A 27,583-nucleotide genomic window follows, 5' to 3' on the forward strand; every position below is an offset into this window, starting at 1 on the left:
CCCGCTCAGTGCGCAGCGTGCGGGCCCAGACATGCCCACGGTGGACGATGTCCTGGAGCAGGCCGGGGAGTTCGGCTGGTTCCAGAAGCAAGCCTTCCTGACCCTGTGCCTGCTCTCGGTCGCCTTCGCCCCCATCTACGTGGGCATCGTCTTCCTGGGCTTCACCCCCGACCACCGCTGCCGGAGCCCGGGGGTGGCGGAGCTGAGCCGGCGCTGCGGCTGGAGCCTGGCCGAGGAGCTGAACTTCACGGTGCCGGGCGGGGGCCGGAGGGCCAGGCCTTCCCCCGCCAGTGCCTCCGCTACGAGGTGGACTGGAACCAGAGCGCGCTGGGCTGCGTGGACCCGCTGGCCGGCCTGGCCGCCAACCGCAGCCACCTGCCGCTGGGCCCCTGCGGGGCCGGCTGGGTGTACGACACGCGGGGCTCGTCCATCGTGACCGAGGTCAGGCCCTGCATGAGAGGGGGGCGTGGGCTTTGGGGGCGGGGAGGAAATATGCAGCAAATCCTGAGGTTGCGTTTCATGTCAGGGGGCCCAGGTGCTCTCGTCATGAGCTCCAGGGATGGGGCGGCTCCACCTGCGTGTTGCCCCTCTGTTTGATCCTCCACAGACCCTGGTGCTGGAGGAGAGTGGGATTGTGTGTATGTGGATTGGGGTTCATTTTCCTCCCGCCCCCATCCTGCAGAATTCAGTTGGGGTCCAGCTCCCCCCCTCACATCATGGCAACCCGTCCCTGGCCAGGAGCCCCGCACACGTGCTGGCCACTCCCAGGGGATCTCGGGTGCTGAGGTGGGGTGGCAGTGGGGGGCTTTGGAGTCAGACCCTGAACCCCAGCCCTGCCCTGGAGCTCCACGTATCCTGAGCTAGTGTCTGAGCCTCGGCTTCCTCCTCTGCAAACCTGGATGATAACTAGTGTCTTCCAGGGACGCGGGGTTCAGCCAAGCTCGGGGCGGCTCCACCGCAGGCCTGTGGGCAGGACAGTGGGCTCAAGGACTGGCCTGCATTTGCATTGGGAATATTTTAGCACAGGCCACAGACTTGCCCCATCAGGGACCCTTTCCAAGCACTGCGCGGTGACCTGGAGCCTGCGTCGGGCAGGGGTGGAGCCCCGGGCCTCATGGCTGCGGCAGAGCTCGGTTCTGGTGAGGACACTGCTTGTCTGAAGCGTGCAGATTCAGGGTATTCAGCGTGTGCGTGTGTGCATATGTGTGTGTGCGCGTGTGTGTGTGTGCGCGTGTGTCTTGGGTGCCCTTTGCGAGGACGTGCCCAGGGAGCCATCGAGTGAGCGTCTGGTCTCTGAGCCCCCCAATGACCGAAGGCTCCGCCGCACTGAGCTGTCCAGCGTCCTTGCTGAGCCGCCAGGCCGGGGAAGCTGGTTCTGCGGCTGGGATGCCCCTTGCTTGCCAGGACGGCGTGCGCTCATTCCGCCACTCGCTCCTCCTTCTCATCCAACAGGGGGTTCAGAGTTTTCCTCGGTTTTAGCCTGGGGGTGATGCTTGGAGGAAGACGGGGAAGGAAGCCACGAGGCCCCTTTAAGACTGTGCAGTCCCCTGGGAATGGAGGCTCCCGGCGTGTGGGGGCCGGCGCGGAGGGGCGGGTGGGCTCGGCCCCTGGGCAGCACGGGGGTGTTTGAAGAGTCTCGGTGGTCTCTTGAGCAGCAAGGGTGGGGGGCCAGGGCGGGAAGGGGACCATGAGCTGAGGCTCAGGGAGGGGAGCAGAGAGTTGTCAACAGGATCTGGGGTCCAGGTCCTGCAGGGAGGCGCGGGAGGGCGGGCCCGGGTTGGGGCGCGCTGCTTCCCTTTGGACGGGAGCATGAGGTCTTCACGCCCGGTGGCAGGGAATATTCAGGGCCCAATTACATTTGAATTTCAGATAAAGAACGAGCACCTTTTGAGGGTGACGTTGTCCCACGTGGTGCGCGCTCTGTGGGGCTGACGGCCGAGACCGGGCCTGCGAGCCCGCGGGAGCTGCCCTGAGAAAGCGTAGTTTATCTGACACTCAGACTCGCCCGAACGCTCCGAATTGTTATTTTTGTGCTGCCTCCGGCAACTCTGGCTTTATGCCGGTGGAGTTTGGTCTTATTGGGCAGAGGAGCCCAAGAGCTGGGCCTCGGGGGTGGCCTGGGCGCAGGGCGGTGGTGGGGTCAGGCCTTCCCAGAGGTAGGTGAGGGAGCCGAGAAATGAGCCAGCGGACGTGGTGGTCCTGGAAAAGGAAGGAAGAAACAGTTTAGGGCACAGACCAGACGCGGGGCCTGGCTGGCGGGAGAGGTGCGCAGAGGTGGCAGGAGACGGAGGCTGGTACAGCTCGAGTGCAGTCTGGCGAGGGGGGGGGCAGCAGATGGGGAGGGGGAGATGGTGAAGAGCCTCTGAGCCCGGGGCCGTGGGGGATGGAGGAGCAGGAGGGGCTTCCAAGTGACCCAGGTGCAAAGAGCTGGCAGAGAACCCTGGAGCTGTGCCGGGCAGGGCGGGGAGGCTGCCCGTGGGGACTCCCGCTGGGGTGCGTGAAATCCCGGGAGAGCTTGGGAGGCCTGGAGGCTGGCGCTCCGGGACGCCCGCCCTGGAAGAGGGGGCTCCGCTTCGGTTCTCCCTGTTGCCTCAGAGCCCTGGCCTCCCGCCTCCTGCAAGCCCAACACCGCGCGGGCGTCTCTGCAGCTACTCGGCCTGCGGGAGTCATCGCCCACCCGCCTGGCCTGGACGCCGGAGCTCGCTCAGGAAGGGACGGCGGGAGACCGGCTGCGGCCCCCGGCTTCTCTCCCCTCCGGTGGGGGGTGGACAGGGCGCCCTCTGGGGTGAAATGTGCTCTGTCCTTGGCGTCGGGCTCCCCCGTGGGGAGGCCCTTCCCTCTCTGCCCCACCCCAGCTGGGTGCCCAGCTCCCCCGACCGTGACCTTGCGCAAGGCCTCAGATCAGGGAGAGGGGGTGCTTACCCCACTGTTCCCCAGACTCACCTGGATTCTGATCCACGACCTGCTCAGACAGGACCCGGGGGTCTGTGTTCTAATGGGGACTCTGGGACGGCTGTGATGAGGCCAGCTCGGTGACCACTAGTCAGTTGCTTTGCACGGACCGTGCCAGAAATACATGGTGCTGTGCGATCCCAGCAACAGCCCCAGCTGGGCCCCATGGGACCCCCCAGCACCCCTGCTTACGTGTCTCCAGGCTTTCTCGAGGGAGGTTTGCGGAGGGGTCTGCAGGGGTGGGGGGTGTCCGTGGGGAGTCTGCGGGGGTAGTCTGAGGAGGGGTCTGTAGGGGGTCTGAGGAGGGGCCTGGGGGGGGTCTGAGGAGGAGTCTGTAGGGGGTCTGAAGAGAGGCCTGGGGGGGTCTGAGGAGGGGTCTGCAGGGGGGTCTGAGGAGGGGTCTGTCGGGGGTCTGAGGAGGGGTCTGCAGGGGGGTCTGAGGAGGGGTCTGTCGGGGGTCTGAGGAGGGGTCTGCAGGGGGTCTGAGGAGGGGTCTATAGGGGGTCTGAGGAGGGGTCTGCAGGGGGGTCTGAGGAGGGGTCTGTAGGGGGTCTGAGGAGGGGTCTGCAGGGGGTTCTGAGGAGGGGTCTTTCGGGGGTCTGAGGATGGGTCTGCAGGGGGGTCTGAGGATGGGTCTGCAGGGGGGTCTGAGGAGGGGTCTGTAGGGGGTCTGAGGAGGGGTCTGCAGGGGGGTCTGAGGAGGGGTCTGCATGGGGGTCTGAGGACGGGTCTATAGGGGGTCTGAGGAGGGGTCTGTGGGGGGGTCTGAGGAGGGTTCTGGGGGGTCTGAGGAGGGGCCTGGGGGGTCTGAGGAGGGGCCTGGGAGGTCTGAGGAGGGGTCTGCAGGGGGTCTGAGGAGGGCCTGGGGGGGTCTGAAGAGGGGCCTGGGGGGTCTGAGGAGGGGCCTGGGAGGTCTGAGGAGGGTCTGCAGGGGGTCTGAGGAGGGGTCTGGGGGTGGGTCTGAGGAGGGGCCTGGGGGGTCTGAGGAGCGTTCTGTGGGGGGTCTGAGGAGGGGTCTGCGGGGGGGCTCTGAGGAGGGATCTGCAGGAGGGTCTGAGATGGGTTCTGCGGGGTGGGGGGTCTGCAGGGGTCTGCGGGGTGGGGGGTCTGCAGGGTTCTGCGGGGTGGGGGGTCTGAGGAGAGGTCTGTGGGAAGGGGTCTGAGGAGGGGTCTGCGGCGGGGGCCTGAGGAGGGGTCTGGGGGCCTCTGCGGAAGGTTCCGTAGGGGTGGCTGCGGCCGACACCAAGTCTTGTTCCCCGGTGCGCAGTTTGACCTGGTGTGTGGCGACGCCTGGAAGGTGGACCTGCTTCAGTCCAGTGTCAACGTGGGCTTCGTGCTGGGCTCTCTGGGCGTCGGCTACACCGCAGACAGGTACGGAGAGGCGCCGGCGCCGGGTGGCAGGACCGCCAGGGCCGTGGCTGCAGGGCAGGAGGACACGGGCCAGCGGGGCTCTGCAGACTTAGGCAGGTCAGAGGCGCCGCTGGAGGCTGGGGGCTCGGTGCGCAGCCAGGGAGAGAAAGGGCGGCTGTGGGGTGCACTTCCCAGACCAAACTGCCTGCGGATTGCTCAGTTTGGGGTGAAGGGCTGAGAGAAAAGGGGGTGAGGCTGAGGCTGGTGCTTCCAGGAGGTGGGTGTCTGGGGTGGGCAGACTTTGCCGTGGGGGCCCAGTGGGGAGCCTGGAGAGTCCCACATGGAGGTGTTAGGACGGGGGCGGGTTGAGAGGGTGAGCAGGTGGGCACAGGCGGGGCAAGCTCAGGGGGTGAGAGGTGGGTGCTCGGGCTTGTCATCAGCAGTGGACGTTAGAGACCGGCCAGAGTAGTCAGGATGGCCGAGCGGCCTAAGGCGCTGCATTCAGAGACCGGCCAGAAGGGGGTGCGGGGCGGGGGGTGGTCACAGGCGGGGGTGGCCATGGGAGGGGGGCATGGCAGTAGGAAGGAAGGATGGGCTCTGCGAGAAACAGTGATGCTGCAGAGCGAGGATGGTCGGGGAGTGGCCGCGTCTGTGGGCATGGCGGCCACGTGCCCCCTGGCAAGGACAGTGTCCAGGGAAGGTGGAGGATGAAGGAGAGACGGGCACCCTGCTGTGTGCGGTGCTGGGGGGGCAGTCTCCCTGGGGTGTGGGTGGTGGGGGGATGGACACCAGTGCCCCAGGCGGAAGCTTCTGTGGCCAGAGGGGTGGGCTCTGGTGAGAACTTCCTCTTTCATGGAAGAAGGCAGGCTCCCGGGTGCGGGGGGTGGCGTCCAGGGGGCAGGCGAGAGGGACATGGAGGAGACGTGTTGGCAGCTGGGAGGGTGCTTGGCAGGGGGAATCGGGAGCTCGCTGGGCCATGGGGTCATGAGCATGGGTCAAGGTCACTGAGACCATGTGCAGGTCTGTCCCTTGCATCCTGGCCTTACTGCCAGAGAAGGTGCAAGATTTAATAGAGCCTGGGGGTGAGGCTGTGGCAAAGACGCTGCCCATTTCATTCCTGAAAAGAGGAGGGAGAAGCCCCCACGCTGCTGGGTGGGCCAGCTGCCCAGAGGGCGCTCCCAGCCAGTCAGGAGCCTGGAGGACAAGAGCCTGGGTTCCATGCTTCCTCCCAAATCCCACTAACAATGTGGTCATTAAACACAAGATAATGAGGGGAGACTGTATGAGAATTGGGGTGTCACCAAAGGAGCCCCCACTCCTGGCTGAGACTTCAGGTTGCCGACGACACTCGACTCCTCTTTAGAGAGAGCAAGGAACCCGGAGGGCACTGTTTGCCAAGGGTGGACACGGCCAGTCCCCAAGGGGTGACAGTGATGTCCTCCGAGGGGGGCCTTGCTGCCCCACGGTGCCCATCTGACCCCAGGACTCGACACCGGCCCTCACCCCGTCTCCTTGCCTCTGGAGGTTTGGCCGTAAGTTGTGTCTGCTGAGCACGACCCTCGTCACCGCGGCCTCGGGCATCCTCATGGCCATCGCCCCCGACTACATCTCCCTGCTGCTCCTGCGCCTGCTGCAGGGCCTGGTCAGCAAGGGCAGCTGGACGGCCGGCTACACCCTAAGTAAGCACCGGGCGGCTCCCGTGTGGCAGGGTGGGGTGGAGGGGGCAGAGGCAGGGGTGCTTTGGGGTGGGCATGGATTCGGGGTGCAGACTGGCTGCTCAGGGGTATTTGTGGCCTGACGACCGGCAGGGCCAGGGAAGGCGGCCCTTTCTCTATTTGCTGCTGGAGAGACGCTCAGCCGCTGAAGCAGACCCTGTCCCCCTGGCAACCAGTCTATCGGGGAACAAAAATATCACATCGACGTGCTCATGGCGGGGCCAGGGAGGGAGACTTTGAACGTGTGAATCATGAGAGCCACGTCTCCTGAGGAGAAACTGACTCAGCTGGTTTGAACGACGTGGAGAGGTGGACAGAGGTGCGTCCGGAGAGAGGACGGTCGCCACTGAAATGAACCCGGGCGTCCACCCACGTCCTCCACCTGCCGCCTCGTTCTCTCTCCCCGAGTGTCTATGACGGGGAAGGACAGAAAATGGAGCGGCCTTGGAGGAGGCCCCGGCAGCGTGGCCGAGCCGCCCTCACTGCAGACAGAGGACAAGCAGCCGGCGAGCCGGCCGTCCCTGAGCGAGGCCTGGGCCGCCAGCCGGGCAGGGGTCCCGGCCAAAGGCGCCCCGACGTTCCCCTGACCACTGCGGGCCGAGGCGGCGCCGGCACATTTCCCGCGGCCCGGGCCGGCGTGGGGTGCGCGTGCACTGGGGTCACGTCCACACACGCTGAGCAGCGTGTGATCTTGGGCGAGCGTCCCAGCCTCTGGCCGCGGGGTGGAAGCTCCTCCTGCCACAACAGGCACGTTCGGTGCCCGTGGTTCACTTTCCTTCCTGCAGCAGCTAAACTCAAACTGTGTTTCCTGGCACAGCTCTCTCGGGGTGCACCGTGCCGGCCGCGCCCTGGGTTCGAACCCCCACTTTGACTGTAAAGGCTCTTTGTCTGACTGTCACGGGGACTTTCCTTCCAGATGGCAAACGCGAGGATCCCAACGGGGCAGCTAGCGGATGGGGATGAGCGTGGGGTGTGGGGGCCCTGCCTCTGGGGGGAGCACAGACTCGGGTGCAGGGGGCAGCGGCAGGGTGGGGACCGGGGGGCTGGGGTGACCGTGTCTCCTGTTTCAGTCACAGAGCTTGTGGGCGCGGGCTCCAGACGGACGGTGGCCATCCTCTACCAGGCGGCCTTCGCGGCGGGGCTGGTGCTGCTGCCCGCGGCGGCCTACGCCCTCCCTCACTGGCGCTGGCTCCAGACGGCCGTGTCCCTGCCAGTCTTCCTCTTCCTGCTCCTGTGCTGGTACCTCTGCTGGGACCCCACGCTCCCCACCCCCGGGACCCCATCCTGCCAAGCGGGCTGCGGCTGCCCTTGGCCACCTGGCGGCCATCTCCCACAAGGGCCCCGGGCTGCACAGCATGGGGTGTTCTGGCGTCAGGGGCTGGCCCTCATTTCAGGGTGCTACCCTCAGACCGAGCCCCTTCAGCTCACCCCCTCCCCACAAGGACATGCGGTGGGCGTCAGACCAAGACCCACTGGCCGCATGGGGGGGCGCGTGCTCTTTGGTGAGGCAGTGAGTGAGCGAGGGAATGAGGGGTCCCCTAGGGGGTGGGCACATGAAGCACATAAGCCCGTCATGGGCCGAGCCGGGTGCGAGTGGGCGTTCACCTGAGCCTGAGCCGTCAGTGCTGGCGGGTCTGAAGAGTAGCCACCAGCAGGGAAGTTTTTCAGGGGGGGACATGGGGGCCGCCCAGGGGGCCGTGGAGGGGACCATCTCATGGGGAGCCCTGAATCATGGAGTGTAGCCCCACTCTCTCCAAAGACGGCGGGCCTCTCAGGCAGCCCACACACGGGTAGGGGAGCCTGCTCGCTCCCCGTCAGGGTGGACGGGGTGCCGGGGAAAGGAACGCTGGGGGGAAGGCAGGCTGGGGCCACGCTGCGCATTTTCTCTTTCTGTTGCTGCTGTCCCGTGCTGTGCAGCTTTCAGAATGTTTTGATCCTTTTTATTGAGGTACCTTTGTTTGCAACGCTGTGCATGATTTAGGGGGACAGGATTCCCGCTTCCCGTGGCGTTGCCAGACTCACCCACCAGCGAGGTCCCCGTTGTCCTGCACAGTCCACTGCGTCCCCCCCGCGTTGTGGCCTCAATTCCACTGTCAGATTTCTAGGGTTTGTTGCTGGCCTGGCCCATCTGACCCTTTGTTTCCTTTCTCTGTATTCCACATGGGAGTGACACCGCCCAGTCTTTGTTTTTCTCCTTCTGGCTTATTTCACTTGGCATCACCCCTCCAGCTCCGTCCATGTTGTCGAAAAAGAGAGTGTGGGTCTTTCTTTCATGTAACTGAGGACTGGCCCATTGTCTATAGACAACACCCTCCTGATCCACGCGAGGCACTGAGGTTGTCCCCACATCTTGGTGTTGTAGAGAGGGCTGCGATGAACACAGGCATGCGCGTGCCCCTCCCTTTTAATTAGTGTTTTTACATTCTGGGGAGATACCCAGGAGTGGAATTGCTGGGTCATATGGTGGATCTGTTTGGTTTTTTTTAAGCATTTGTCTTTTTTTTTTAAAGATTTATTTATTTTTATACAAGAAGCGGGGTACAGGCCAGGTGCGTGGGAGGGTGAGAGGACTCACCAGAGACAGAGTGGGGTACAGAACAGGCAGCCTGACGAAATACACTGCTGAGGGGAGCAGCGGGCGCGACAGGAGAGGTCTGCTGCGCCATGTGGGACCCTCGCCGGCCAGCCGGGATCGAACTGGCGCTGCAGAGGCTGCGGACAGCTTCACAGTGTGGCGCTCAACCACCTGCGCCACCAAGGAGGCCCATGGTGGATCTGTTTTTAGCATTTTGCGGGACCTCCAAGCTATTCCACAGGGGCTGGACCAGGCTGCATTCCCGCCCACCTTGTGGGGCTCCTTTTCCTCCACACCCTCCCAGCACTTGCTGTTTCTGCACTTTCTGTGACCATTCTCACAGGTGTGAGGTGGCAGCTCATTATGGTTTTATCTGTGTTTTCATGATGATAAGTGATGATGAGATTCTCCCCCGTTCCTGTCGGCCATCTGTATGTCTTTGGAGAAGAGTCTATTTAGCCTGCTACATTTTCAAAAGGTCTTATTCCCGAGAGTCCCAGTCCTAGAGTTATGACATCTCTGTCCTGTTGGGAATGGAAGACGTGGTGTCTAGAGGTTGTTGAGGAATGGACAGTTGATCTCTTTGGAAATAATTTGGGACTTGTTCAGCAGCCCTTGTATGGCCTGTAGACATCCTGCCATAATGCAGGTGGGGGACACGCATGGGGCATCTAATACGGGGAACAAGGAGTGCAGCTTGCAGGAGCATCACACAGGGAAGGTCCTGGAGAAGGCAATGGCTCCCTTGGTCTGTAACTATTAGCAGGTGGCCCCGAGCGTATGAGTGACTCGCAGAGCCCCAGCCTGGGCTGTCGGGGCCAGCACACAATGACACCCCTGGATCCTGGTCCCCTAGGTGATGGGGGATCCCAGCTGGAGGTGGGGGGTGCCCCCAACAGCAGTCTGCCATCAGGACTGAAGTTCAGACGCACTCCGGTGAGATGCCAAGCAGGAGCATCTGTCCGCAGGCGTATGCCCGAGTCACCACGATGGCTGTTGTCACAGAAGAGAAAGGCCCAAGCAGTAGAGACACTGGCCCGCATCGCCCAGAGGAACGGGAAGCTGCCCCCCGAGGGCCTGAAGGTGCCGGCAGCCCGGGCTTCTGGCTTCACTGGGCTTGGGTTGTGCTTGTGGTTTAGAAGATGATCTGGGGCCGCTTGGGCACAGGAGGGTGCTGGTGGGGTCAGGGTGGCAGGTGGGGGCTAGGATGTGGGGTGGCTGACCTTGGCGGGGGTCCCTTGAGGAACTTCCCGCCTGGGGCAGCTTCGTGTGGCTGATGGCCCCCCACCTCCAGACGCTCTCTCTCGAAGAGGAGGTCGCCGAGAAGCTGAGGCCTTCCCTGGCAGACCTGTTCCGCACGCGGTGCCTGAGGAGAAACACCTGCATCCTGATGTACCTGTGGTAAGGGGCGCCTCTCCCTGCTCTCGGGGTGCAAGGCAGTGAACAAGCCAGGTGGGGAATAAAAGGGGGAAGGAGTGTTAAACCGACCTTCTAGTGGACAGAGAGCGCCTGAAGAGCTGCCCTTGCTCCCCGAGCTTGGAGTCCCGGGCAGGGCCGCATGCTGGCGGGAAGCCTGAGAGGCACGAGAGGTCGCCAGGAAGACATGCGGTGGGTGGCGGGTGTCCAGGGCCGCCCCCTCTTGTGGCAACAGCGGAGCCCCAATGTCAGAGGTGGAGGAGCGGGCAGGGCTGTCCCTGCTACCTTTTCTCACTGTTGCTTTCAGAAAGCGTCGTGAGCGCTCTCTGACGCGGCTTCCTCGCCAGCCCGTCTCATGCCAGGACTGTGTCACAGGTGCTTCCCCCCCTTTTTAAAAAAATTATTTTATTTTATGTAATTCCTACATCATTTTTCATTTTTGCACAATGTCTGCATTTTCATCTTGGTTATAGTCTCCGGACAATTCCCACCCCCGCATTTTGATCCTACTCCCTCGTCTGCCCCTCCCCTGCTGTAGTGTGTCTCTGGTTTACAGTTGCTTGTTGATCTTGATTTTTACTTTATTATGATTAGTCTTTTTCCTGGTCCCTTATTTGAGTTCTCTAGATTCCTGCTATGAGTGAGACCATCCGGTATTTTTCTTTTTCTTTCTGGCTTATTTCTCTGAGCATGATCCCTTCCAGCGCCATCCATGTTGCTGCAAATTGCATGAGTTTATCCCAATGGAATATTACTCAGCAATCAAAAGAGATGAAGTCACAGGTGCTCTGTGAGGATTAACGAGCTAGTGCGAGCACAGAGCTTGAGGGGGGCGGGCACCCCCATAGGGAATTGGCAGCAGCACAGCGGCGGGTTTTTTTACTGTTTAACGTGGACATGCAATTCACAGGCTCCGCCGACAGGTGGCAGTGCCGCACATTTGTTAACTTTCTTGCTAACGGCCCCTGTTCATTTTTTTGGACAAGAAAATCAAGGTTGTACATTCCTTTGTCTTAAGTCAGTCTCTCTGGGTACATGGACCATTCCTGTTTCACTGGCTGGAGGGCAGGGGGCCGCGGGCTGATCTAGACTCACACAGCTGCAGGCAATTCTTCTCTTGACCTCTGTCCCTTCAGGAATAATTTGGGATGAGACACAGATGCTCCCCAGCGCTTCTCTGGGTGAAGCCTCACAAAACAAGCAGCCTGTTAACAAGAAGCATCTGTTTCTGATGCTGCCCGCTCCGTGTTGGAGCCGAGAGGCAATTTACATGCTGGGAAAAGACAGTCACTTCGTAGGGGCCAAGACCTCTCCCCACAGTGTAAATACCAAAGCAATCGTAAATGTTTCTGGCCTCCAGAGTCAGTTTTCCCCAAAGTTACACAGACTCTCTGATCTTCCCTGTTGAGTGAGAGAGACTCAGCGGTGCCCGTCAGGAACATTCTGGACGGTTGCTTTCTTTCCTGAGTTGGGGGTGGAGGGGTGTGCAAGGGCTGTGGGGGGAGGATGGAGTATGCCCGAGTCTGTTGAGGGGTGCTTGGTGGTGGAGGGGCACCACCATGGACGGGGGCGGCCTTGCGCGGCACTTCTCTGCGGTGCCTGGGTACTTGACTTTGCAAAGATGACAGTGACTAGTGGTGATAAAAGCTCATCTTTGCAGGGAAGTACACCTGCAGTTTTTGTCCATTAACTCCACGAATACTCAGTACAAGGTGGCTGGTAGGTGCTGTTATTATCCAATTTACAGATGAAGGGATTGAGGCACAGAGAGTTTAGTTGACTTGCTAAGGCCACAGCAGTCTGGTTCCTGAAACTGCCCATGAACCACTGCCTTCTCCTGCAGTCCTCTGTGGACACACCAGAGCATTAGTGGAGGTGGGACGTGCGCAGGCCCCATGCAGGCCAGGCTTCGAGCCTTGCAGTCAGCAGCAGTGTCATCATTTAGATTGCTGAGAAACGAGTACCCTCCTGTCGTCACGCTCACTGAGGTCATAATAAGGAACTTCTCCTTGAGGGGCCTTTGAGGATGCCCCTGGTCTGAACTGTAGCTCCCCCCCAACGCTCGTCTCCTATTGCTTGAAGAAATTCTAAATCGAGTGACACCCAACTTGAGCTCCGCCAACCCTCTTTGAGGGCCATGGAGCTTGCCTGTGATGTGGCCTCCTCTCTGTGCAGGTTCACCTGCTCCGTGCTCTACCAGGGTCTCATCATGCACATGGGTGCCACCAGCGAGAACCTCTACCTGGACTTCCTTTATTCTGCTCTGGTTGAATTCCCAGCCACCTTCATCATGCTGTTCGCCATCGACCGCATGGGCCGCCTGTCCCTGCTCGGCTTGTCGAGCCTGGCGGCCGGGGCAGCCTGCCTCATCATGACTTTCATCTCGCATGGTGCGTCTCCGTGTCTGTCATTTGCAGGTTGCTGGAGGGTGGGGCCTGTGGTTTCACTCTTGGATAACCCCCTGGGATGAAAGCAAAGACAGAGATAGCGAGCTGCTTAGTCTACACTTAGCTTTTTCAAAATTTTATATTAAGGTATAACATACGTACAATGTGCCAGTTATTGTAAGCGTGCATGTTGGTGAATTCTTACCAGTGCATATCCCTGGGCACTGACACCTGAATGATGATGCAGGGCAATTCCTCTGAAGAGGTGTGAACTTGCACCCCTAAATCATATATGGTGTTGTGGAGCAACATTACCTCAATAAGAAATGAACGCATAATTGAGGACATTGAGGCTAACATACAGTGATAGCATTTATTTGGAGCCTTAGGTTTGCAAATCAGGGTGCAACAAATCAGGTATCAGTCCAAATCGTGTCCTGTTGGGGTCTTTAGAGGGGCTTTAAAGGAAAAAGCATGGGAGGGAGAAGGTAGAAGGAGAAAAGCTAGGGTTGGTTATAGCTTATATTTCTTATAATTCATCAGCATTTGGGCCAGCTGACTTTGGCTGCTAAGGAGAGAAGAAAAAGAAAATGATTTTCACAGTCCTGGGAGAAGGCTGTGTCCACCTGGAATCAGTTCTTGCCAGTCAGTAAATAGTCTTTTTGAAAGTTGAAAGTTGAATGAAATGGAGCCTGGGGTGCAAGATGGAGTCAGTTCTGTCTGCCTCCAACAGCCCCTTGCACATGGACTTGAAATCTGGCCCCAAGGGAGTGACATTTTTGGGGACAGGTCTGTCTCAGGCTCCATGTTAATTAGCGGCAACACTGGTTTCATAATTTTTTTAATCTTTATTTTTTAATTTTATGTATTTTTTACACCATTCTTCATTTTTGTACAATGGATGCTTTCTCCGATGAGGTGTAGTCCCCGTGAAATTCCCACCACCCGTTCACCCATGCACCATCCCCATAGTCCCTTGTGCTCTGCCCTCCCTCCCCCCTGCACAATGTCTCTGGTTGCCTGTTGATTTTAATTTTTAATTTATTATAATTACTTTTTCCCCCTGATCCCTTATTTGGTTCCTCTACATTCCTGCTATAAGTGAAACCATCCAATATTTTTCTTTTTCCTTCTGGCTTATTTCGCTGAGCATGATCCCTTCCAGCTCCATCCCTGTTGCTGCAAATGGCATGAGTTTATCTTTTTTGATTGCTGAGTAATATTCCATTGTGTGTATGGACCACATCTTCTTGATCCAGTCATCTGTTTTTGGGCACTTGGGTTGCTTCCATAGCTTAGCTATTGTGACACTGGTTTCATGATTAAATGGCAACAGCATGGTCACAGTCACCAGACCTGGGGCATCTCTGCTGTTGCAGTCACCTGTCGGCTCATGTCCCTGTGCCCATTTACAGCTGAGGAAACAGCGTGGCTGAGGGAGGCAAAGCCGAGAGGCACAAACACTTCCCACCCCGGCCTCCCTGTCTCCCCAGGCCCTGGCAGGTGTGTCCCAGGGCTCGGCTCACCGGTCCAGCAATGTAAGAATTAATCAGGACCTTCATCAGGCCTGACCAGCGCTGAAGTCCAGGCCTCCAGGTGAGGCTTGCCGGGGCGGAGACTGCAGGCCTGGCGCCCACTCGCCCCCACCCTCCCTGTGTCTTCCCCAGATCAGCACTGGTTGAACATCACCATCGCTTGTGTTGGCCGAATGGGAATCACCATCCTGTTCCAGATGGTGTGCCTGGTGAACGCTGAGCTGTACCCCACCTTTATCCGGTGAGTGCAGGAAGGGGCCTAAGGGTGGGCCAGCACCCCACGGGGCCAGCGTTCCCAAGGCAGCTCCTCCTGACATCCCCAGGTTAGGGGTTTGGACACTGAGATGGAGCCACTGAGGGTGGAAAACTGAGGGGTGCTGGTTCCAGGGACAAAGCCCTGAGCAAGGGGTCCAGCTCAGAGGCCAGGGTTGGGGACCGGGAGCAGAGGCATCACCTCATCCTGAGTGCCAGCTGGCAGCATGAACCTCACCAGCCCCGCTGACCCCTCCCAACACAATTTTCTTAAATAGCAGCTCATGTTGTGGGGACACACACGTTTCCACCCTTCGGATTCTGCTTAGCTATTCAAAGCATTTTTGAGTCCTGTTACCCACATTTCACATGCCAGGAAGCTGAGGTTCAGGATGGGAAAGAGACCTTCTGGGGTCACGCAGGTAGGAAGTGGGGGTGCCAGGGTGAGAACCGCGTCTTTTGTCCAGGGAGCTGGTGTTTCATCCTTGATGATGAGGTGGGCTTGGTAAGCTAAGCAGCGAGCCTGGAGACAGCTTTCGGAAAGCAGAGTGGAGGTTCCTTAAAAAATGTTAGCTAGAGGGCCTCCCTGGTGGCGCAAAGGGTTAAGCATCAGCACTCTGAAACTAACCACAGCCACTGCAGCACAAGTTCAGTCCCCAGCCAGGGAGCTACCCTCATGGCGCAGCAGACCTCTCCTGTCTCTCCACTGCTCCCCTCAGCATGTATTGCAGTCATTCTGCCTGTTCTGTTCCCTGCTCTGTCTCTGGTTAATCCTTTCACTGCCCTGCCCCACCCCACATCTCTGGGCTGCGCCCCAGCTCTTGTATGCATAAATAAATAAATCTTTATTAAAAAATGTAAGTTAGGATGACCAAGTGATCCAGCAATTCCACTTGCAGTTATAGTTAAGGGAAACAGAGTCTCTGTCCCAAGAAGATATTCTACCCCCGCCCCCGCCCCCCATTCATTGCAGCATTATTTGGAAGATGTAGAAACAACCCAAGTCCATTAAAGTAGCTGTGATATATACAGTGCAATATTATACAGCCACCAAAAGGAAGGAAACCTGCCATGTGCAACAAGGCAGAACTGTGCTGAATGAAATAAGTCAGAGGTTAGCAAGCACAGTGTGATTTTGCTGCTTTGTGTAACCTAAAAAACACCGCAGATCTTCCATGCAGAGTACGGGGTGTGGGTGGGGAGCTGGGTGAAGGTAGAGCCTTCCACCTAGAACATGAATAAGTTCCGGGGGTGAATTGTGCAGCAAAATGACTGCAGTTAATAACTCCTATTTTCAAGTGGCTGAGAGTGGATCATAAACGTTCTCATCACAAGAGAAAACGAATTTGGAGACTATAAATAAATACATGAAATCAGGTGTCCCGAGGTAGACGTCCATGGAGCAAAATCCACTCTCAAGTACACTGTTTTGGTCTGTGTATCATCCACATAGGCCAGTTTACAGTGGCCAATACAAGAACATTCTGTCCTCAGCCTCCTGGGGTCACCTCCTCCACTCCCCGCTGGCAGCCCCACCTCTGACTTCTCTTGCTCTAATTTTACCTTTTCCCCAGAGTGATGTGGCTGAGAGGACACGGCCTGTTGTGTTTGGCTACTTTCCCTCAGTGTCACAGGGTCACCATGGCATGGCCTGAGCTTCGAGCCCTCTGGCTGCCTCGAGTGCTCTCGGGGTGATTTGCTCACCAGGTGCCAGCTGAGGGGCGTCCGGACTTTTCCCGTTGGGGAGATGATGGCTCCGCTGCTGAGAGGCACTCACGAGTGGGCTTTGGGTGGACACAGGTTTTCATTGCCTTTGAGTGGAGATGAAGGAGCGCCCCTGGGCAGGTGTGTCTGAGTTGATGAGAAGCTGTCAAAGTGTTTTCCAAGGGGCTGCATGTTTTGCCAGCCCCGGCCCCGGCAGACACGGCTGTTTCACGCTCTCATCTGTGCTGGGCGAACACATTTTCTTTCTTTCTTTTTTTTTTTAAGATTTATTTATTTATTTATACAAGCACTGGGTACAGTCAGAAGCGCGGGAGGGTGAGAGAATTCCCAGAGCCAGAGCGGGGAACAGAACAGGCAGACTGACAAAGTACACTGCTGAGGGGAGCAGCGGGCGCGGCAGGAGAGGTCTGCGCACCATGTGGGACCCTCACTGGCAGCTGGGGATCGAACTGGTGCTGCAGAGGCCACGGGCAGCCTCATAGCCCAGCGTTCAACTGCTGAGCCACTGGGGAGGCCCCACACTGTTTTCTTTTTGAAGTCATTCTTGGAGGGAGCACAACTACTGTGACTTTAACTTTCCTTTTCCTGGTTGCGAATAATATTGAGCATCTTTGTGTGAATCTGTTGCCATCTGTGTCTCAGGAGTCTTGGTTTCAATGAAGATTATTTTTATTGTAAAAGCAATTAACCACTTTATTTAAACTTTTAACTTGACCATTGTTTGAACAGCCTATTTCCTTAATTTTTTCTCCTTTGTATAAATTGCTGCTTCTCCTCTTGTCATCAGAATAATGACTTTTGGGAAGTATTCTTGCTCCCCAAACTGCTCTCACACCACAAGCTTCTGTGAGCTCCTGGGTGAGCCAAAGAGGTGAGGAGGCCTCTGACTCACGCCTCCTCTCCCTACCTCTCGCCCGTTTAAAGGCCTGTCTTAGGCTCTCATTTGTGAGAGATTACTTGGGCTGAGTGCAGACAGATGAAGGTGAATTAAAGAGAAAAATTATGTTTGACATTGGGTGAGCCCAGAGTCTGAAACAGCAGGGCTGAACCATCCTGTTGTCATGGCCACCGGACCCAGGGGGCTCCAGGAGATGCTGGGATGCCAGGGCTGGGAGGGAAAGGCCGGTGGCCTCCCCAGGGTCTGGACCATCTCTGCAGAGAACTGTCTGAGGACTCTCAGTAACCCGGAAGGGACCCTAGATGTCCAGAAATAACTAAACTTGATCAGAAAACTCAAGTAAGATAATCATGAAAGTTCTGGTATTTTTAATCAGTTGAATCAAGTCTAAATTGAAAAAAAATTACTTTTATTGCTTTGTTTCATCATCAACGCTCTGAACTTTAAACAGCGTTTAAGCCAAGTTGACCCTGCTGGTTTCTCATAGGAGGGTTGAGAGCTGAACAATGTCCTTCTACTTGTCTGCAGCACATATTGTCCAGAACATTCTTTTGGCATCAGTATACACAAAATTCTTCCCATTTTCCATCCTTTTTCTGCTCTGAGCTCCTTGAGGACAGGAGCTGCACGTCCTGCTCCTCTGTGGCCAACAAGAGATGGATTTGACATAAGACACCTCATTGCCCATGTCAGCCTCTGTGGACTAATTTTCTTTTTTAAGACTTATTTCTTAAACTAGTAAAAATGATAATAGTAAAAAAAAAGGGAAATCATGTTATTTCTATTTCCTCTTGGAAATTACACTAACATAACTAAAAGAATGGAGAGGGGAGAACCTGTAAATGCTGCCTTTGAAAGTAGGATGACCTTGAAAGACAATATATAGGGCCTACCTGGCGGCGCAAGGGGTTAAGCACTGAACTATGAAGCAATCTGCAGCCTCTGCAGCACAAGTTCTATCCCCGGCCGGCCAGGGAGCAACCCACATGGCGAGGCAGACCTCTCCTGTCTCGCCCGCTGCTCCTCTCAGCAGTGTATTTCAGTCAGTCTGCCTGTTCTGTTCCCTGCTCTGTCTCTGGTGGATCCTCTCACCCACTGCATCTCTGGCCTGTACCCCAGCTCTTGTATGCATAAATAAATAAATCTTTTAAAAGCAAAAAAGAAAGAATATATAAGAATAAGGCCTGCCTAACGCAGTGATGTCCAAGAGGACCTAGAAGATTCCGGGGGTGCACGTCTCTGCCGGGGACACTTAGACAAGGCCAGCAGCTTTCCAAAGTAGGAAGCGATCTCGACCTGACCCCTCATCTGGAGTAATGGGATGGATGAGGGCCTGGGGGGTATGATCTCCCTCCTCTGGTGTGGCTGAAGGTGAGGCAGGGAGGGCAAGCCTGTGATAGAACATTCTGGAAACTTGCACAGAGCCATGTGTTATGGGGCAGAGTGGAGCAGACAGACCCTACCTGGTAAGGAGTCTTGTGCTGCCCAACCCTGGGAATAAGGGAGTCTGAAAATATAATCACACTCAAACCTGGTCAAAAGAATTTCTCCTAGCTGAGAACGTGACCTGACTCTTCCCCACAAATCCTTCCAAAAGGGCTGATACAGGGGGGAAGAAACCACAGTATTAAAAGACAAATAATAAAGAAAAATGTAATTTTCCCAGGAGCTGTACAAATATATCATGAAATAAAAGGGAATGAAAGGAACAAGGTAGGCAAATGGCAAATGAGGACTACTCAGCAGGAAAATATTACCACAAGGCAGAGGAAGAGTAGCACCAACTATATTACAATTAAATTCAAAATACTAATGAGTCAGTCATCTCTAGAAAATAAAACTTTAGAGCAGAGCTGTACATTCCTGGGAGAATAAGAAACAAGATAATAGAATAAGCTGAAGGCAACTTAGGAAGGAAACAAGAAGGAAAAATGAAAGCTTTTGAGAAATGAAAACCGATTTGAAAGCAGTGCAAGGAGAACAGCGATAGAAATGCAAGGACTTAAAATCGCAGAATTAAATTGAAACAAGCAGAGTTTAAAAGGCTTAGAGATTATGTTCCCATCTGCCTACCTGCCTGCCTCCTGCCTCTCCTCTCCAGTCATGTGTGCACATAGACGCGTGCACACACGTTAATGTGTATATCCCAAAGAAGATGCCTGAAAAAATGAAACAAACTTCAAGAAATTTAAAGAAAAAACTATAAGGAAACTTTTGGAAATGAGTGTTTGATTTGAAGGTGCCCTCTGTATCAGGAGAGACTGACCCCGTGTGGATAGCTTAAGGAATATTCCAGAGAAGTCACTATCTGTCCTTCAGAGATGAAGGGGGACATCTCAGGCGCCCAGGCTGGGCGCTAAATCACGTCGGGAAGAAGGGAAGCTGCTAGCCTCAACGGAGTCGGGAGCCACGCCTGAGCCACGCTGAGCCACGCCTGAGCCATGCCTGAGCCACGCCTGCGAGGAGCCAGAGGGGAGAAGCCTTGGCTGGCAAATTGCATCCAGGATCCCTCATTGCCACATGAAAACATCAATCATTTTGAAATTTCTCAAAGAACAGGGTTCCTGTGAACCTTCTTCAAAAAAGCAGTTAGAGAAAAAAATCTCAGTGAACACAGGGATGAACAGAGCGATGTATCAGATGACTGGGGGGGACCATGAAAGCGGTTCTGGCCACAGGACAGACTGCAAATATCCCGAACCTGGCCACGAGGAAACGTTGAAACAAACAAAGATGAGAGGGGAGGTGAGGGGTGTGAGGTGCTGCTCCCCTCAGGGAGATTTCTCCAGTCGGGAAAGAATGTATCATTAAATTCTGATCAGGTACGTAGTGGTAGAGATATATTTTAAGATATACAGATAAATACTGAAGCAGTGATAAAATTACTACAATCAATTTAGGTGTGGTTTGAGGAGGAAGTAGAAATAAACTTATTTTATTTATTTATTTTAAAAGATTTATTTATGCATACAAGAACTGGGGTGTAAGCCAGAGGTACAAGGGTGAGAAGATTCACCAGAGACAGAGCAGGGAGCAAAGCAGGCAGACTGACTGAAATCCACTGCTGAGGGGAGCAGCGGGGAGACAGGAGAGGTCTGCTGCGCCATGTGGGTAGCTCCCTGGCAGGCTGGGGATCGAACTTGTGCTGTGGTGGCTGGCAATAGCTTGATAGCGCTGTCTTTGACTCCTGCACCACCAGGGATGCCCTAAACTAATTTTATAGTTCTAAATAGGAAGTGAATCAACACTGTCTAAAGAAGTAGAGTATTAAGTGTATTATATAGTCATAAATGTAATTATTTCAATAAAATGCAAACCTTCCAAATCATCAGAAAAATATACATACCTGACACATTGAAAAAATAAAAGGTGCTAGAACAAAAAAAAAAAAAGACATGCATGCCAATGGCATAATTATGATAGAATGTTCGTAACGTTTAAGTAAATATAAAGAGGCTCAACTCCTTTATTGAAAAAAGACTCCCTGGTTAGGTTACAAAACAAACCCAATAATTTGCTGCATAATTGAAGTAAATTTTTTCCTCAGAAAGGTTGAAAGGAAAGGAAGGCACAAAATTTGCTAGTGAAGCACAAAAGCATGTCAAGAGCCATAGTCTTATGAGACAAAGATGAATTTATGTGACAATGCATCAATATAAAGAAGATCCTAAATAAAAGATGTTAAAAAGGTTTGGGAAAGAAAGGGAAATGTGCTAATTTTTTTTTTTAAGTTTTATTTATTTATACCAGCACTGGGTACAGTCAGAAGCGCGGGAGGGTGAGAGAATTCACCAGAGCCAGAGCGGGGAGCAGAGAATGTCTAGTAGTCGATCAAGAATGACCAAACACACAAAGAAATGTGAAAAGAGAAGCTGTGTCGAGGAGGAAAAAAAAATCTAAACGGACCTAGAAATGACACAGATGCTAGAATTACACACGGATATTAAAACAGGGATCGCACCTGTGTAGAGAAAGATTGAACGTGCCCGCTGGAGACACGGAAGACAGAGACAGCAGCGCCAATGAAACTTCTAGAGATGAAAATTGCGAAGTCTGAGACGGCAGCTGCTCAGATGAGGCAGCGGCAGACTAGCTATCACGGAAGAAAAGATTAGTGACCTTGAGCACAGACGAGAAACTGTTCCGGAGGGGCAGTGGTCACCTTCCTTCTGCTGCCTGGCCGCAGTCAGGGTCTCCATGGCCTCCTCTTTGAGTTGGATAATTTGCTGTAACAGTCTCAGAATTTAGGGAAGCGCATTGACTGGTTTATCACAAAGGATCTAAAGAAGCACCCAGATGGAGGGGGGCGTACGTGAGGTCTGGAAGGGCCCCAAGCACAGCAGCTCCTGTCCCTGCGGAGTTGGGGTGCACCACCCTCCTGCCACATGGGTGCGTCCGCCCAGCCCTCTACACCCTGTGGCTGAGGGGTGTTAGGGAGGCATGATTCGCTAATCGTTGGCCACTGGTGTCTGACTCCTGGCCAGCCTTGTCCCCTTCCCGGGGCTGGGGAGTGGACACTGTGTTTGCGCTCGGATATGGTTCACTTTTGGGTGATGGAATCACCGAGAAGTCGTGTCTCTGGCTCTGTGTTTCCTCAGGAACCTGGGACTGATGGTGTGCTCCTCCCTGTGTGACGTGGGTGGGGTCATCGCCCCCTTCCTGGTCTTCAGGCTGATGGAGGTGTGGCAAGGCTTGCCCCTCATTTTGTTCGGTAAGACGTCACAGATGTACGCTGTTCCCTCTCCCCACCCCGGCGTGAGTTCTCCAAACTATTTAATGAGTTTCCTGCTCCTCTGCTGTCCTGCCCCATCCTGCCCCGCTTCCTGGGAAAGAGGCAGGAGCTCATGCCGCACGGCTGGGTAATCCAGCGCTCCGCCCCGCGGGGCACAGCCTGCAGACCTTCACACGCAGACTTCACACACAGACCTTCACACACAGACTTCACACACAGACCTTCACACGCAGACTTCTGCTTTCTCGTAAACCAGACCCGGCGCGTCTGCCTTTCACCTGTAGCTGCTGGGGGTTGACGATGGTCAGCTGCTGGCGCTCTCCTGCTTCCAGATCTAGCCAATGAGGAGGGACACAGGGAGACAGACGGCATCCACAGCTCGCATCAGCTTTGAGACTGACGAACGTGATCCGAGGATGAGGGCACTCCTGCTTCCCCTCCTACGCACCCCGTGTTCAGAGAGCTGCAAGCCAGGGCCTGGGCGAGGAGGAGAGAGAAAAAATGAGGAGCAGGAGGAGGGGGGCCTCCCTGGTGGGCTGGGGGTTGAGTCTCAGCACTGTCACCGCCACAGCCTGAGTTCGATCCTGGCCAGGGAGCTATCCACAGGGCGCGGCAGACCTCTCCTGTCTCCCCGCTGCGCCCTCAGCAGTGCATTTCAGTGGATCCATTTTTTCTGCTCCCCACTCTGTCTCTGGTGACTCCTCTCACCACCCCACCCCCCACACACCTCCGGCCTGCACCCCAGCTCTTCTGCACAAAAATAAATAAAATCTTTAAAAAAAAAAAGGGAGAAGAGAGTAAGAAGAGGCCCACATTACCCGCAAAGTATTAGCCGCGCTTTGCAGCCTCTGCGATAATCTCAGAATCTAGTGACTGCAGGTGCCTTCCGGTCTCCGTGAAGTAGCTGATGTGTGATATAAAATGCAAGCTCACAGCACAGCGAACGTGATGATGTTTATATGCTCTATAACATCAGCATAGATAACACTTCCTGTCGCTCTATCTTAGCCTGTTTTACTATATTAATTACTATATATGTAGTAATTAGTCAGAATGGACCTTCATAGTATTCCTGAGGTACACGAGTCAACCATCCCCGGGACATGTCTTATCTGTGCCCCTGCCAAGCCGTCAGTTAATGAGGTGCCCCACGCTGCGTGGCTGTGAGACGAGGGCAGGCTCCCGTCTGCTGCTGCCCCCGGCTCGTCCTGCTGCCCGAGTGGTCGTGGGGAGGCGTTGCTGACTTTTTCGAGGTGTCTCCACCGACCTCATCTGGACACCCCCGCAGCCCACTGCACTCCCTGTGCCGCACGTGGGGGTGCGGGCTCCCGTGGCTTCTCGTGGCTTCCCGTGGCATCTGCTTGTTCGCAGGGGTGCTGGGCCTGGTTGCTGGCGCGGTGACACCGCTGCTGCCGGAGACACAGGGGGTGGCTCTGCCGGAGACCATCGAGGATGCTGAAAGCCTCGGGAGGTGAGTGGGGCCAGGGGGGGCCCTCCGGCAGGCCAGGCCTGCCCCTGTACCCTAATTCTCCCCGTTTCTGCCACCAAAAGGTGTAGGGGCGCTCCAGAGAGATGTGTATGTCTTCCTCACCCCCCCGGGGCTGCCGCAGAGAGAGGCGACACCCAGAAGCTGCTGATTTCTCTAGGTGGAGGCGCAGGCAGCCTTTTGGGGCGGCCTTGCTGGTCGGTGCTGAGGGCGGGGGCCTCCATCCGAGGAGTCGACCCTGGACTGGACAAGCCCCGAGCTCTCTGGCTCACCCAGAGTTAACAGTTGGGGACCCTTTTAAAATCAAGTTTCCTTTTAGCTATTGTTGGTTCAGAAGCTCTAGCGCTTTCAGAGAGTTTCTTCCCAAAGAAGAAATGACTCGGGGCGGGGCGGGGACACCATGTCATGGAGCTGGTTCTCCCCGGAGGGCAGTAAAGAGGATGTGAGAGGCTGAGGGCGGCTCCCGGGGCCTCCCAGGCTGGCTCTGTGACCCCAGGAGGACACCCCAACTCTGGGGAGCAGCCAGGATGGCCTGTGGAGCCAGAAAGCCCAGGATACACATAGGGTGTCAATCAAGAGTAAAACACGAGAAACTATTTGGGCACCAAAGGATTCCCTGGCTACGGCTCCGAGAGCAGGGGCTGAACGCAGAAGCTCATCAGGGTTCAGAGGCCGCGGCTCTCTCCACATGTGAAGAAGAAAGCTCCGGACAGGACGGGGGGCGGAGGTGGCTAAGAAGCACTTGCTTTGAGCTCAGAGAGCCCAGTGTAGGCGCCCCAGGAAGCCGTCAATAGGGCGAGGTGGGAGGGTCCCCCAAGGCTCTCACCAAGAAGAAAGATGGGGAAGCGCAGTGCCAGCCTCTCAGGCCTGGGGCCGCCGGCCGAGCCCTCATCAACCAAAGCATGATTGTTAGTGGAGATTTTCCAGATAAAGACAAATACGATCAGCACAAAACACATCAAAAACTTGGGAGTGTCACCTACTCGACCAGGTGACTTCAGACGATCATTGAACCCCACAGAACCCTAATTTCCTTGCCTGAAAAACAGCCCCAATGATAATTGGGAGGGTGCTGTGCTGACTCAATAGAGAAAATAGCAGAGATTCGCCACTGAGCACACGGCTTCTTCTCCCCCTCATACAGTCGCCATCCTCGGGGCTGCCAGCCTTAGAGAGCAGGGAGACCACGAGGACCCCCCAGTGCACATCCCCGGGCTCCTGGCATTTGACCTAGAGAGTGAGGGTCTCGGCTAACGCCTGCTCAGTCACCCGAGGAACCGCCCAGACCGTCTGCGCGTCTCCCTCAGAGGACAACACCCTCTGGACTGTGGCTGCATCTGCTTGCGGCCCACGCGCTGTCTCGGGCCCCAGGGGTAGACACGGGAGTGAGTGCTGACCTCCTGACTCTGAAATGCTTCATGTGCGAGTTACCAGGTGCTTGGGGATCTTTCAAGATGCTCTGTGAACCCCTTGACTCTGTCATCACAGGGCTGTCCACCCCTCAGGGCAGACTGGGTTCTTCTGCACTGAGCCTCCACCTCTATTATCTAAGACCCCGACCCCCCTGTCCACCCTCTGTTATCTAAGACCCCCACCTCCCGCACACCCTCTGTTCGCTGAGACCCGCCTCCCGTACATCCTCTTACCTAAGCCCCCACATCCCTGTACACTCTCTATTAGCTAAGGCCCCACCTCCCTATACTTTTCAAGTATCATGACGTAGTACTTTCATTTTGATTTTCTAAACCATCTAAGCATGTTAAAAACCATTCTTAGTTCAAAAGCCACAGAAAATCAGGCTGACGGCAGAGCAGGCTCCCTCCCTCCCAGCGCTGTTCTCTTAGTGTCTGAGCCTCATTCCCAGGTACAACTTGGCAACAGTTTCTACGTCAAGACAGCACATTGCTTATTACTTTGACTTTAATTTTTATTTCTGGTTCCCCCAGGAAAGCAAAGCCCAAAGCAAGCAAGATCTACCTTCAGGTCCAAAGGTCAGACCCTGCCGGCCCCTGAGGCTACGCGGGACCAGGGCGGAGACGCGCGCCAGGACCAGACGCCAGAGCCTCGCTTGCTGTGCTCTCCCCGCTGCCCACCCCGGTCAGGTCCCGACCAACACCAAACACCAAGTGTGCTTTGCTTTCCTTCCGTCCTGAAGCCTGGCTCGCTTCGCTTCTCTAGTGAGAGCTGTTGCTGGCCCCCAGGTGCCTCATCATCTAGAGTCATCTGAGGAGTCAATTGAATTTAAATATGATTGTAAGAGAGGCCTGGGTACCAGGTTTTCTAGAGTATTATTTTAAATTAATTTTATTAATTTGCCATGCGTTTACAAAACTCTACAACGTGGGGAATGACATTCTCTCCTCGTGTGTGCCCTGCCTCCCGCCCCCTAGCCCAGGGCCTGCCCCTTCTCTGCCCCTCCTGGACCTGCAAGCTCCCGAGTTTTCACTGCATCTGAGAGTTATTTTTTTGTGTTTTGCCAGTTTGTTTCTAGAATAATTATTGTTTTATTTACTCATAAAGAAAACGTCTTTGTGCAGGGATTTATGTTGGCAAAGTTATTTCAATATGTAGATTTCTCGGAGGACACTCGGTTTGCAGGTGCGGGGACGCTTCCAGCAAACGCCATCTCAGCCACATTCACACACACACAGCAGAATAAAACATGACCATGTGAAACCAGACGCTCTGTGATCTTTTTTGATATGAAGTTCCAGCCACCTCTGTCCCAGGGACGTTCTATTGTATTTCACTGTTTTAATTCTTGCTGGTGCTTCTACAGGTGAACTCATCTGCCCACTGTGAACGGTCGCAGTGAGCTCAACTTACTCTGGAGTACACAAAAGTCCTCTGGGGGTCATGACTGGGTGTGGAGTAAATGAAGTTGGTCAGGCTTTTATGCCACTGGCCTCTGTGGCCATCACCTGCAGCCTGATCTTGTTAACACCGAGGGCGTGGGTGTGGGGCAGCGTGCCTGACTATGGACAGCTGAGCGTGGGTGTGTGTGCGCGCATGCGCGTGTGCGTGCACACCTGAGCGGTCAGGGGAATAAGGACAGTGTTACCTAGAAAGGCAGCCCCGACGGGATGCCAGAGAGAGCCCAGCGGAAGAGCGGGTGGAGACTCGCAGGCGCCCAGGTTGCTGTCTCCCCGCGGCTCGCTCCCCTGCACACCCTGAAACCCGTGACAGTGATGCCGAGGGCTGCGAGGTTGGTGTTCAAGATGCTAGGGCTGGCAGTGGCCCTACCTGGCCCAGGATGGCTGCGAAACGCTGGGGCAAGCAAGACTTTATTTTGATGTTCCTGTTCCTGTGAGGCAAACTAAGGTAGCAGCGGCCTTCAGAACGCCGGGGCAGAGTTTCTTGTGCAACGTGGAGGTGCCGTAGGGACCTGGTTGGTGGCGCCGTGGACCTGGGTGCATGGCAAGCCTGCTGCCTGTGGCCACACTGAGGTCGGCTGAGCGGTCCTCGGGCTTCCTCTCAGAATGGACGCGGCTGCTGGAAGCTGAAGCGTGGCTCTTGGCAGAACAAAAAGAGAAAAAGTCCCTCTTTCCACCCGGATGTCAAGGCGCGCCTGGACACACGAGGACCCGGTGTATCCAGGTGGGAAACAGGGTTACGTCAGCTTCCCCTGCCCTCCCGCTGCTGGCCTCTGCGGCTGGCCCTGTGCTCTTGCCCTCCAGGTTGCCGGCGCCGGGGCCGAGGGGTGGGGGTGCGGGGCCTGTGGGCACCTGGGGCTGTGGACACCTGGGCGCAGAGAGCTCAGGCGGGTGCGCGGTAAACGCAGACAGCTGTGCCCAGAGTGAGGGCGACAGGGCTGCTCGGCGGTGGCGTGAGGGTTGCGTCACTGCGGCGAGGGGCTGAGTTGCTGTCTCCCCGCCTGCTGGTGTGTCCCTGGCACAGCATTAAAGGCCCGGAAGATGATACCGAGGGCTCCAGAATCCTCTTTTCATCTTTGAGCATAGAACCTAGCTGGCCTCGGATGGTTGCATAACACTCACTGTGACCACGAGGGGGCCTAAGTCCACCACACAGAGTGGGGGACAGTGAGGCCTGTCAGGGCACAGACGGCATCTAGTACTTGGCCTGGTAGGTGTGCCAACAGGGCGTGGCAGCAAGCGAGCTGTCTGGGCACCCCTTCTTGTGTCTGCCGTGAAGTTCTGCATGTTTAGCAAACGTGTGCTGAGTGCCTGCCGTGGGCCTAGTCCTCTGGATTCTCAGAAAAGCCGCTGCTAGTGGGGTCTATTGGGGACAGGGCTCACAGTGGCCGGTCAGACTGAGTGGTCGGTGAGCTCAGAGGGGCAGCACAGCGGCCTTATGAGCAGGCGGGGGCTTGGAAAACCACCTCTCCAGTCCTGCCCCAAGCTCTCCTTCGGTGCCCAGAATGCACTCTGCAGCAGTTTCTTCCTGGGGTTTTGCGGGTCAGCTGAGATGGAAGGAGAGGAAGCCCTCACTCTGGTCAGCCAGCGCTGGGGCCAGGGCTGCTCGGGAGAGTGGAGTGGGGCTGGAGGCTCAGGAGAAGCACCTCTTTCAGCCTTTGGCTGTGTTGGTGCAGAGAAGCAGACT

General features: G+C 56.0%; 1 protein-coding gene across 1 annotated transcript; it reads left to right on the top strand.

The window, feature by feature from the left end:
- SLC22A1 (solute carrier family 22 member 1) lies at window positions 1–25,697 on the top strand. Its single transcript, XM_037521024.2, is given in 12 exon segments — window positions 1–257; window positions 260–441; window positions 4,220–4,323; window positions 5,827–5,981; window positions 7,088–7,256; window positions 9,561–9,675; window positions 9,887–9,993; window positions 12,184–12,398; window positions 14,063–14,171; window positions 21,404–21,516; window positions 22,909–23,008; window positions 24,970–25,697. Coding segments are annotated over 12 exon segments (1,662 nt in total). The 5' UTR covers window positions 1–31; the 3' UTR covers window positions 25,037–25,697.
- The last annotated feature ends 1,886 nt before the right edge of the window (window positions 25,698–27,583 follow it).

This window comes from Talpa occidentalis, unplaced genomic scaffold, assembly GCF_014898055.3.
Source record: "Talpa occidentalis isolate TD23 unplaced genomic scaffold, MPIMG_talOcc4v2.1 talOcc4.2, whole genome shotgun sequence".
NCBI lineage: Eukaryota > Metazoa > Chordata > Mammalia > Eulipotyphla > Talpidae > Talpa > Talpa occidentalis.